General features: G+C 36.6%; 1 protein-coding gene across 1 annotated transcript in view; it reads right to left on the bottom strand.

Annotated features, from left to right (window-relative positions):
- The window catches only part of Awh (LIM/homeobox protein arrowhead), a 24,938-nt gene extending 11,854 nt beyond the window's left edge, over positions 1-13,084 (bottom strand). The window contains exon 1 of the mRNA XM_018520524.1: positions 13,041-13,084. Coding sequence (XP_018376026.1) covers positions 13,041-13,046 — 6 coding nt within the window. The 5' untranslated portion in view covers positions 13,047-13,084. The remainder of the gene's footprint in view (positions 1-13,040) is intronic.
- Positions 13,085-13,855: the final 771 nt, after the last annotated feature.

Raw genomic sequence — 13,855 nt, 5'->3', positions numbered from 1 at the left:
ACACCTCAAAATGGTACAGGACTTTTTGATTCAGTATAGGCTGTTCTACCCACGTATGACAAAAAATGCGGTAGTCGCCAAACACCCTGTATATATATACTCGGAGGAGTTACGAGACACTGAGTAGGTAAGCTCCAGCGTAGGCAAAATTTTAATAGGCAGCGCTACTCTTGTAAATACATATAAAGCTCTATCTTACTTGATATTTTAAATAAATTAGCTAAAAGTGGTTTTCTGGAAATCTTTTTAAATTTAGTTATAGCGTTACAGATCTTATTAACTATGCCAATGTCTGTAGCAACTACAGAGGCATCTTTCTCAAGATTAAAAATAATAAAGAATTATCTGAGAAATACAATGACGCAGACGTGGTCATGCAGTTTAGCTATGATATCAACTGAAAAAGAATTGGTAAACAGTTTCGATTATGTAATCAGTCTTGACAAATTGAAGACGTAATCAGAATATTTTCAAAAACTAAAGCTAGAAAATGTATAATAGTATGTTGCATTAAGCGTCAAATATATCATTACAAAAGAAAATATGAAATTTATTGTATTCGTATTCCTGTGTTATGCAAATTGGTGGAAATTCCTTTTTTTTTTAGTTGTTGGTTCGTTGCAATTGGCGGAGGATTGGTGCTTCAGAGACTTAAATCCTTGTAATGGGGCGCAAAAGCAAATTCCAGCGTAGGGTGCAAAAGGCGATCGTAACACCTCCGTATATACTGTTACGTTATCATTAAAAAATACATTAAATTACAAAATACATTAAATTAACAAAACTGTGTCCTGAGTATATTCCGTAGAAAATCATTTTTTTATAATGTAAAAAAAGAAACACGAGCAGTTGTTGTGCACTACGGCCAGCCTTAAATTAGAAAAACCTAATAAATGACGAAGATGGCCAAAATGAGCGCAACTGGTGGCACAAACGGCCACCCTACTATATGTAAAGCGACAACACGAGTAAAATATTAGAGCACTCTACAGAGGCGTATTCTGATTCTCACCTGCTCTTTTGGTGTCATGTCATCCTTATTTAATATTCGGTAAACAACAAGAATGACATGACATCCGAAAAGCTCCCAGGAAATCCGAACATGCCTCTGTAGATCTATTCTGTAACTTTTTAATGACAATTTTTAGAGGGATGTTGTTGCGCAGATATTTCACATAGTGAAAAAATTGCACAACGACAGTATAACGATACCAAACCGTTGTTAATTAAAAGTTAGTGGACCTTTTTTTGTTAATACTCGACGCTTATTTTTAGTGTCAAAAAATAGATCACGTGATCAAAATTGACGCTTGATATTCTTTAATTTTTATCACGTAATTTGTTTTGACGCTAAAAATGAGCGTCAGCGTGAAAAGCTACCTTTAAAGAATAGGCCTACACAGGCCTTATTCTCGAAAATATCGTATACAAAAATACTAGGGAAATCTATAATATACGTAACTATAGTATTTTTATACATTTTCGTATGCGATATTTTTCGAGAATGTAAGGCCTCTGATATTGTTACATCATGGATACCTATAGCTGTCATGTTTGCTATTGCTTTTTTATTACAATACAGTGACCAGTGCAACAGTATATTATTGTGATATTATATCTGTTTCTGTTAAAGGTCATGTTCCAATATACATAATACACTACTATTCTATACCAATATTAAAAATGTGTAGTATACGTAACGTGAACTATAGATTTTTAGATTGATGGTAATGTACATCGAAATTGTAATCAAAAGAATACGCATCGAAATTAATATAATCGTAACTTTAAACAATATTTTATACATTTTGTTATAATTTTTTTAATTATTCCCAAAACATTGAATGGATTTTTTGTAACTCTAATCTCAAAGACCAGTTAGATCCTTCCAAACGACTTTTATCTCATTAGTTATTTATTATATTAAATTATGTGTTGTTGTAGCATCGTTTTTATTTAAGATTGTTTCTAATAATTCTGGTAGAATTTTTTTCTGACAGATTCTTTCTCTGTTTAAAAAATTAAATAGTTCCATGTGATAAACTATGCGATGTGCCATGTTGATTTCTGTACTTTATAGGTCTGTTTTGTATAGATGAAAACTAGTGTACATTTTTAGAACTTAAAATGAAATATATACATTTGATATTTAGCGAAAGCGAAAAAAAGTGTTTTAATGTAATATAATGCAGGAATAAAAACAGACCTTATATTCCAATCTGGGACCGTATTTAAAAAAAATATCGCATATAAAAATATACAAAATTCCTATAGTATGTTATGTAATATATATTTTCTTAGTATCTTCGTATGCAATATCAATAATAAGGCCCTTGTATAGGCCTTATTTCTGTATTACTGTATTCTCGAAAAATATCGCATACGAAAATGTATGAAAATACTATAATATACGTTACATACATTATACATTTCTCTAACGCTTTTGTATGCGATATTTTTCAAAAATAACGCCCCTGTACTCTTGTATTTTTATATTTTTATACTAAACTCACCAATATCAGTGTTGCTATATAAAGAACAAACCAATTGATAACTGCAGTCTTTTTTCGAGAACGTCAAATAGACGTAAGGTCCCAAGCCTGATCTATGGGGACACGCCCCCCTCGTTCGAGAGTCATTTCGCCGATGACATCGAGGGGCTGCATAGTCGACGTTAACACCCCGGGTTTACCGTAACAAGACCGGTAACATAATGACCAAGAGAGATTCGGAGGCGACTGGCTACCCGAACGGCCATTATGCTTCCCATCGGCGTTACTGCAGCCTCCCTTATTTGGGGGAATGTGTCGCGGGATGTTGCGGACGTGCGGGGACGTGCGAGCTGCGTGTGTTACTTCGAGCGTGAGAGGTGAGGTGTCGAGGCGAGAACACGTATTTACACGCGGTGTGTGTACCAGCACAGCTCGGGTTGACACCGACACGCGTGTCACCATTATTGAAAAGGAACGAGCGTGATTCGTGTCGTCTATTATGGGGTGAGGACTACGAATCGAGTGCCGTTGGCTGCCGCCGATCACTGCGGTTACGTTAGCTCACGGTGGGGTGCCTTTTGCGCTTGACCAGCTGCCTGGTGGATCATTTACCGGGTTCGTAACTCCACAAACTGGATACGCGCGATTCGCAAGTCGTTTCGCGCGCGGAAGCGAAGCCGCGGAACGGGTGAGATATCGATAAGATACGAGTGATAAATAATTGATCGATTAAACATATGTAAGAATCGTTATCTCTCGTGATCTGTTCATATAAATTCAATTCTCGAAACGAAGCACGGTTGAACTAATTTGTTTTAACAACATTGCAAATCCGATTAGCGCGCCTTCCGTCTAGAGATTCATAGATAATTGAAAGCGCGAGGAGATACGATATCTCGATGTTGTTCCACATGTTCGAGCTTTAGGAGAATTCTGTGACGTGTGCAATTTATATTAGTACATTCAACGTACATATTACACAACGGTGCCTCTCGCTGTATACGAGATCGGATGAAAGAACGCTATCCGTGTTCTGCAGGATAGTATCAGCGGTTAATCCGCGCTTATGGTACACACGTGCACGTTAGCGCGGGACCGAGAGTCATAGGTGACAATAATAACTTCGAGTTACACGCGAAGCGGCGTCGTAAAGCGCGGGGATTAGACTTCTTCCGTCTAATGTATGTGGGTATGTGCCATGCCTTCGAAAAAGCTCGCGAGAAAGGCCCTGCAGCGAGGCAACGAAAGTGAACTGGCGCTTGAGAGTTCGGTTAGATTTACATAATTAAAGCCGTTTAGTTTTGGATAGACTCGAGGTGCGCTACTTAAATTTCTCTTTATTTCACAAATAAGATGCAGATTTATTACTACATATAAACTGAAGGTAATATGAAGCTTTTAAAGACACTTTAGCGATTAATTAATATCAATTATTATCATTATTGTTATCAAAAGCTCGACATAGGGTAACTCCGGTACATACGCCGCACCTATTAAAAACTTAATTTATTAAGTATTACGTACTATGTTTATAGTAAACGAACTATATCAGTAAAAACTTTGTACTGTCTACTACTACGAAAAAAATATTAGAAATCTGAAATATTTATTTTTCATATTAAAAAATAAACTTTTTGAAACCCTTGCATTTTTGCCATATATCCCATAGTGGTGAGATATATGGCTACTCATAGGGAGAGGGGGAAATATGTACGGCTCATGAAAAATTTACAAATAATGCATATAAATAAGACGTATAATGACATAATAACTTATAAAATATATTTATAAAGTTTTATTAAGAAATAAGAATGGTAAATACGTATATGAAGTAATAAATAATAATTATGATCTTCCTACATATATTACAAATATTTTGACATGAGGTACGTATTTCATATAATGCATTTATTGCATTTAGTGTACTGAATTCAATCTGCGCACTTCGTATGCTTTGGGTATAAATCCCGCTCGCTAAAAATGTCGTATATCCTAAATATGTGGGATATATACAAGACAACAAACTAAACAAAGAATACAAAAGCAAAGCTCTTGTATTTTGCTACACAACATGCTTTACTATTCTACTACACGTATGTATCACGAAATAACTACTAAGTCTTTTACACGCCTTACATTAATCATTTCATGTAGATTATAACTTATGATAGCGTTACTTATTACAGTGACAAATCGATTCAACTCACAATAAATTCATTAATATTAACAGTAAGAAGCTGAAATCATAACACGATACTAATATAACATAAAAGCATGTAACAGAGTAGTTACGGGGGAAAATTATCCCTTCTATTTTTTCTGACTTCTGCGGCGTAAATCCCAGCGCGGCGTATTTGCCGGAATTACCCTATTTACTGAAAAAGTTTAATAATAATAATCAAGCTTAAACAAGAGAGAGAGAGAGAGAGAGAGAGAGGAGAGAGAGAGAGAGAGAGAGAGAGAATTACTAAAGTTTTAGTAAAACAATTTCAATCAAATATTCGATTAATATAAACAAAACCAAATAAACTCTAATTCTGCTTTCCTAATATTGTCTTACTTTTCTAATTATTACACAAAACAATTTTGCTAAAAAATTTAAAATTTTGCTGGATATAAATCTGATAATAATTTTATCGGATTTTATCAAAATAATGATGTTACATAGTTATATTAGTCAGCAAAATTGTAAATCTTTTGACAAAATCATTCTTTTTGTTTACCAAACAGTTGGGTATATTCTCTATTATTATATTTAATAATATACCTATATTAAATATTGTATCATTATGCTAAACAAAATTTGATAACTATTACCAGATTTTGTTCAGTATTCTTCAATTAAATATTCGATTATTATATCGTCAATTTGTTTTTATTATTCCAAGAGTACAAGTACATTATCTTTTTGAAGTAATATAGAGATGTAATTTTCGTATTAACGCGCATTGGTGACTCTTCAATCCTACATAATCGGATCTAAAGATTTACCTATTCTGGTAATCCCGCTTTTACGATGTTATTGATTCTTACTAGAAGAAAGCTCTCGAGTGATGCCATCGCGAAGACAGGGGACCCACGGTGAACTTGTATATTTCATACCAGTATTGAGTTCTCGTGCACGCCTCTGTTTAGAATAGCCGTGAGGTCCTATTCTTATAAAACTCGAGTGGTTTCAGTTTCGGTTTAGGTCCCTTTTCCCGGACTATAGACACCACCATTGGGTATGACTTTCAAAGCTGAAAGCTTGTCGACGGGGGGGCCCGTAGGGGTCCCACTACAAGCTTCCCGCCTTCATCGGCCCTTGCGACTCCGTGACAGTCTGGGACACGGTTGTGTCCATTGAAATCGATACTTCTTTTCCTGGCGGAACCATTCTCGTAGTAGGTATGCCATTCGCCCATATAATAATCATAATGCGATCTAGTACCGTAAAACCGAAAGTTAACCGACGCGACAAACGATGCGTTCTTTTTCTCTATCTTTTTACAATTATTAGATTTTAATTTCGATCAACTCGTATTGCAAATGTAATAATAAATATAATTTATTACTTGAGATTTATTACTAATTTATTATCTATTAATTATTATAGGGGAGACCGGGGCCGATTGTCACAGTTTTTGATTATTGATTTTTAGAAAAAAGTGGATGCCTGATTTTGAAATATTATATACGTTACAATATACCTACATCCTTTAGGTATTAAAAAAAATATTACTCGTGTGAGTTCATCATATCATAAAAATAAGTTATTTAATTTTAAATGAAGCTGCGAAAATATGACAATTAACCTTATGTTCTGGGTTGATTGTCACACGTTTTAGGATTGGCAGTAGCGGCTCTTTTTTTTTGTTACGTTTGCAAATTTGGATTAATCTGATTAAAATAAACTTAATATTCATTCGTTTTTTATCCGAGTTATGTCATTTTCCTTAAAATGAATTAGTGCCTTTCAATTAACATAAATCGTTTTATAGACCTAGCGTCAATAACTATCTTACAGACTTTGACTTCAAATTTGGAGGGTTAAATTTATAAATAATAATCAATGACAGAGGAGTCACGTTGTTTTGACTTGAATGAATAAATATTTGGGAATGCAGAAAGATAACGATGGAACCTGCAGTCTTTGAATTGATTGTCGTATGCGTATTGGATGTAACTGGAATTACGTGCCCCAGGGTCTTCTATCTTGTCACACACGGAACGCAAATTCGTTTTCAGTCGCTAATGAACATGACCGTTAATTAGAAATGAACACTTTGTAGTAGACTGTCTGGATGCGCGAGTGGCGTTACTATCTAATAGAATTTGCCGGCACATACGGACTCTCGTTAGAGGAATTTATTAGAGAGATATATATATATATATATAGGTATATATACATATAGACACATCGTGTGCGCGCGCGACGATGTGAGAATTATGGATGTCGAATATTTGCGTCGGATGACTACCTCCAAACGTACCTATCGTTACCGCAGGACGGGGTGAGGTCCTCTTTCGAACGTCGATCGCTTGTCAGCTTTCTCCCTTTCTCGAGCAAAACCAAACTATCTGCTATCGCGCAATTAGGAAGGTTAACTCTAGAACACTATAACATAAATTTGATGTGCAAGTGAGCGAGGTCATTGAACGCTGAACTATGTGCCTTCAGTGGTTATTAGGAGGTCCAATCTGTCATGTTAAAAGCTAGGACAACAGGGATAAGTTTTTAAAAAATTAGTCCTTTATATCAGTTTAGGCTTGCTGTCAGTATTGTATAACAGAGAGTATGATAAGTGGTTTTAATTTTTAAGTAGTTTTGTGTTATTATTATATATATATATATATACATATATATATATTTTATTAATAAAGTGTTATGAGGAGATACATTGCAGTGGATTACTCCTATTATTTTAAGAGTAAATTTGATAGCGTTATTTTTTCTTTCTTATTTTAAGTTCATAATTAGATTATTGTGTTTAGATTATAAATATTTTGTCATTAAAAATGTAAAATGTGTGAAAATCTTGTATTACATTAATTAAGAGTTGCTTATTTCCTCGTACGTAAAATTTACATATTAATAGCAATATTATATTGCTCAGCATCGATAGCATTCTGCTTTCTAGGATTAAACGTCGAGAGAACGGAATGTTGCGCGACGAAGAATCGGGACTTCCCGGAGTGAGAAAGAACGGAACGCGATCTCGATCTATTCCGAACTGGGCGCCCCTAAGCTCGTTCTTTTCGCGTCTACACGGAGCCCAGGTGACAAGTTGACAAAGTGGCCGACTACACAGGGCCGACTGTCCTCCTGTCTCGAGACGACGAGCGATCGGAAATAAATACTCCGGCGGGGTTTTGTGTATCTCGAGTATTCGGCCTCTTCGAAACGGCCGTAGTCGGCGTTGGAAGGTCCGTGGCGAGAGGGAAGGGCACGAGCCTCTTTCACGCCTTCGTAAAAGAGGAGCACTTCGCGTGGAAACGGATCGTTGCGCGCGCGCACAGGCAGGTATAATAAACCTATGGCACCGATCCGTCCGGAGGGCGAGAGGGATGTGGGGTCCCCCGACCGGTCACTCGAGATCCATTTAAATTGCCATCCGATTTCTGGTTTTGCACGCCACATTGTCGCCGTTGCCGCCGTCTATCTTGGGTCTGAGGCATTGTGCTGCGGAAAGAAGCAGGGAAAAAAGAGATTCGTTTCACGATTAGTTCGAACCGCTTATTGCCCGCGAGCCTGGAGCACCTTGAAGCCGACGAAGTCGCCGATGGAGAAGACATCGAAAGAGCCGTGACAATGGCGTTCGGTTCTTTTCGCGCGCGTGCGTGCACTCGATGCGGTGTCCGCTGTCCGCATCGTGTTGGTTCACGCTGCCCACGCGCACGTGAGTGCCTTTGCGTGACGTTGTCGCTTACGCCTGTGCCGTGCATCCCCTGGACGCCACGTATAATGGAAGCCCGGCGCTCCAATTGTATTCTGTGGACGCGTGCAGAAGCCGAGAGTCATCGAGAGTCTCTTTACGCCGCGGTCTATTAGCAGTAATCAAGGGAGAGCACACACAGAGAACGATTTTACTGAAATATTTAAAAATTTAGCTACCCAAGTGGGAATTGAATACTGGTGAGATACTGGCCCAATACTAACTTTTAGTATTGAACACCAACTAGGTATCAATATTGGAGTATTATTGGAATGATAGCAATGGCTTGACAGCAATAGCTTGAAATATATTAGTATTCTGTAAAACTTTTAGAGTGAAGATCTCACTCTGCAGAGTAAAATCTCATTCTCAAAGAATGAAAATTGAGACATATCTTTTCAAGACTGGTTCAATTTTCACTTTTTAGAGTGATATTTCACTTCAAAGGATTTAAAAAGTACTATTACACGAAATTACAGTACAAAATCAGTATATATTATATTGTATCAAATATGGATATTGATTTTTAATAACAGTAATAATATTATATAAAAAAATGTTAAACAAAGATGAAATGATTACTATTAGTGCGGTATTCATATGGGCGGTATTTATAGTCCGTTCTTATTGTAAGACCATTTTAAGTAAGGTCTTAAAAAGCTAATACAGCCCTTTGATTGGTTCATGACATCACTGTACTTAAGCCGATTTTAAGTATAAGAACCGATTATGAATACTGTGTCTATGGCCTATGGCTACATTTTATCTTTTACCTTCTCTTACCGGAAAACATTAAATACTGCAATAATAATAATATGTACTGTATAAAAAATTAATACCAATTCTTAATATTGCAATGGTACCATAAGTCAATAGTCTTTTTTTAAAAATAATTTTATTAAACCATCAAAATAATTATGTAGAAAACTCAAACGTGATATGAACAATATTAAAGAGGGTTTCCATATTCTAGTACCAGTTTGAACATTCTACATAGACTATTAGTCCGATAAAATTAATTTCAGATTTGTTTATTGTCTATAATTTCTTTTTATATTTTAACAAAATTGTTTTCTCCATACAAAATGTTAGGCACACAAAATTTTCGAATGTTACACATTCGCGTTATGTGATCGAGAAGTGTATTTTTTTCAGGATTACTATCGGTTATCGTGTTATTCATAGAGTCGCTGCCAAAAACACAAATAGATATCGGTGATTTATTATCCGAGTTACGTGTCGCGTGATGATTTATATACGTATAAAGTAACATTCGACTGCTAAATTTTTTAAATTGAAATTGTTAAATTATGTATTGTGAAACTTTTTTTGTGTCCCACAGCGAAAAGTGTGCAGATAAAATGTTAATTATTTCGAATTATAGCGTATAACTTTTGCTTGTGAGCGATAAATTCGTTCTAAGCGAGGCGCGCCTCGCGAATCGCGTCATCTTGCGTTTTCTTGCCACCCCTTCGTTTTGCTTCGTGTCTCTCGTCTCACGTCTTTTATTCGTCGCTCGCACGTTACTCCGTTCGTCGCGACAGTGGGAGAAAGAGAGAGAAAGAGAAAAAAGACGTTTATAAAAAAATGAAGCCATATAACTCCGGATCAAGCTGATGCGGCATTTTGCGCGCTTTACGTCGACAATTTACTGGACCACACGTGCGTGCGCCGCGGATCCTGACGCGTCGCGATCCTGAAAGGATCGCCTTCAACTTGCGGCAACAACTCACGGCACTGCCCTTTGGCGTGGGCCGCCGACTGTCCCCGCGACGTGATCTTACGCAAATTTACAGTTTCGCTCACGCATAGGTATGTTTCATGCACGCGTCTACCTACAGCCGGATGCGTAATTCATCCGTGTGAGTTAGCGCGTGATAGTTAACGACAGACTTATATCTAGAAATATAAATAAAGATTTTGAATCTCTTTTATGCTATTAACATATCAAAATTATGTACCACGCGATTTTTCATTGATTTAATATACTAATATAGTAAATCCGTACCTATAACAAATCAAGCTAACCAAGACTCCTCATAAATGAAAGAATTGGAAAAAATAAGGGCGTTAGGAGTCAGGCGCAGAAGACGTCGCGCAAATAATACACCTATGAAGCTTGAAACTTCTTTATTCAACAAACGCGCTTACATGTTTCGGCTCACTTTTGAGCCTTCCTCAGAGTAAAGTAACATATATAAACTAAAAGTTATTCTGTCATGGTGAGCTCCCCTACATCAAGAATTTAAATGTCAGAATTAAACAAAAAAGAAAGAAAGGGAAAATGAAAAAAAAGGGAAATATTAAAAATGTCGAATTAGAGAATATGGAAACTAATTTATCAAAAAACTTTAAGAATATAATTAATTATCCCGAAAATAAGGACGCTCACCACGTCTAATATAGTAACTATTTGCGACATAACGGAACGCAGCGAAAGATGCAAAGATCGAGAGTATGAGATTAAATGATTAACTCGCTGAGTTACATAGAACTAAATGTGTTTACAGCTTTTACAAATAATTTGATATTATTTTTTAATTCTATTTTTTGTTAATTTTGACAAATAATTTTTTATTAAAAACACTATTCGTATTAATTTCGAGCACGGCTATTGCAAAAATACTGCGAGGTTTCGCGTAGAATCGCATGATACGTGAAACGAGCGATTCTATATTTGAACGCAAACAAAGCATAAGATACTTTACTAACGATACCTATAAAGAGTTTGAATCCTACGACGTGACATCGCGACAATTAATTGATAATGACTGGCACTGCGCGCCGGAGTTGTGAAATTCTGAGGTTTATCTATACCCTAGATTTTCGAACCCTTGCGATCACGAGGTCAACGCACTAAGATTCAGAGAAACTCGAGATGATAAACAGCTAAAACAAAGCATGTGATTTGCAAGTTTTATCAATATATTTCGCTTTACTTTTATTATTGTAGCTGTTTATGAACAATGTTCTGACATTGTGAAGGTTCAATGTCAATAGGAAAAGACACTTTAATGATCGCCGATCTTAACGATCACAACAAGTACTTGCACAAAGAAAACAAGCAATGATATTGAATTGTTTAATTATCTGATTTATTGATACATTGATTTTGGATAATAACACTTCGTTCAAATTTTCTAGTTTTATTTCATACATTGAAAAAATTCCTGATTGAAAATGAACGAATCCAAAAGATTCTGATCATATCAATCAGAATTCTAATTATCTCAACTAGAATTATAATAGATTCAATAAAAAATTCTAAACACAATAATGGCGAATGAGCCGGGTAAATGAGAGCAACAACGTGGTTACCGGTACGCAAGTAAAAGAAAAAAATTCTAATTTGTCTATTTTCAACCAGTATTCCAATTAATGCAACCAGATTCTTTTTTCGGTATACAGTCTTATTTTGCGAATGTTTGTTCGCTCTAAACTCTTGCAATATTTTTATCATAGCATCGATATTATCTCTTTAATGTTATAATGAATTTGAACGCACTAATGCGCACTATAGTGCATATTAAAACTGTTATACACTGATTTAATTTGTATAAAAACAAAATGCAAATATTTTGAATGATAAAAAATGATAAAAATAGATTTTACTTATAATAGGACAATAAAATGTATTGAGAATTTGATGTTTTAAGCTTTTTCATATTTACGTTAAATACACATTTTTACGTCAATTTGTGTACAACGATGCTTTAATTTGCTATTAGTCTTTTACTTAAGTTCTAGTGTTGCGATTCGGATAAAAATTATAATTACTGAGTTTCTCGTCTATATAATTTTTTTGAAAAGGTCAGCGCGCAAAGATGCGAAATAAGTTGTTTATCATTTTCATCAAGGATTGCTAATTGAAACTGCCATGTTGCGTATTGGCTCGTCTGTATTTTTTTTTATTTTATCACATAATAATGGATATATTAATAATTAGCGATTTTTTCAGTATTTTAACTGTGCTTAATATAAATTCAAAATTCATGAAGTATGATAATCTGTTCAGTGGTTTCAATAATCCAAAAAGGTTAGAAATTTTTAATACATTTTCGAACATTAAATGCAATTAGATCGGTCGATTGCATCGAATACACGCACCGATAAAACAATTTATAAGTGATTCACGAAACTGATTAAATCGCATCAGTGTTACGAATTTCTTTTAAAAATTCATGAATGGTATTTATAGTAAAATTGATAGTAAAATAGTATTTATAGTAAAATTTGTAGTAAAATAATAAATATTTGTTTGTTTATCTATATTTTGGATTGATATTGAAAGACCACTTTCGCTTATTCAAATCAGTCATAAATAATTGTTGTGTAGTATATTTCATCAATTTCGTGAGTCATTCTTGTGACTAATGTTCATCATTTTTACTAATGTAGATTATATTTAATAATCTCAGTTTAACACTTAGTTTTTATCTTTTTCTAGTTTTGAGAATTAGAAGATTAAATCGAAATTATATGAAGTAATCTATATTGTCAAAAATAGACGTAATTCAATCTGTACGTGTATTCAAATGAATTATTGTGACCGTATGAAACCACAATATCCTTCTCCACCCTCTCCCTTACGCATTGATCAGTCCTTACATTTATGAGTATCCGCGGTACATACCTTCATGATGTCCGTGAGAGATCAAAGTAAAGAGGAGTTCCTTGTAAACTTGTGGAGATACACCGGTACGCAGATAATCAACCCTCAATCGTTCACGGTTGCTGCCGACCTTTCTGCGACATCGCACGGGATGTCACGAAATGTGATCGCGACGAATGCAAAGGAAATTATTCGCGAGAGTTACTAAGCTATCAACTCCGCGAGCACCGCCGGCGATCGTTAAGCGCCATGCGAGGAGGCGACGGCGACGCGCGAGAGGAGCACCATGATATACAATACGGGAGAGTCGGTCCACGCTCCGGGCCCTCTTGCTATAATAACGTAACTCCCGGTCTCGCGCGCGCTCAGCCGGGATGATGCTGTACGCCACACAGGCGTAGAGCGAACGCGGCGCCGTACTCGATCGTAAAAATCCTCACCCACCCCCTCTCGTCACCACCCGATCCACTGTCGTCGAATGGGCGGCATGATCGCAATGGGCGGGATCCAACCCCCGTGACTGCGATTCGCCCGGCCTCGTTCAGCCCACCGTTCACCGTGGGAGAGAGGAGAAGGCGAGAGAGGGCGCGAAGGTGGCGCTGCCACGCGGTCGCAATTCGCACGCGTCTCTCCCCCACTTGAATCCCCGCCGAGCGTGTCAGCGTGGATGAGAGTGATAGGAGCACGGCGCGTCGCGCTGATTGGCCGCGATCTCATCTCGATCCGCGGGACAGAGCTGTCCCTCTCTGGCAGGGTCGTCTGGCGAGAGGCGACGTCGACGGGTGGATTGAGGGGTTGGAGGGGAACGTGGGCCTCGGGGCAGTTACCGATGCTCG

This window comes from Trachymyrmex cornetzi, unplaced genomic scaffold, assembly GCF_001594075.2.
Source record: "Trachymyrmex cornetzi isolate Tcor2-1 unplaced genomic scaffold, Tcor1.1 scaffold913, whole genome shotgun sequence".
NCBI classification, from domain to species: Eukaryota; Metazoa; Arthropoda; class Insecta; order Hymenoptera; family Formicidae; genus Trachymyrmex; species Trachymyrmex cornetzi.
This window is presented reverse-complemented; position numbering and strand designations above follow the sequence as displayed.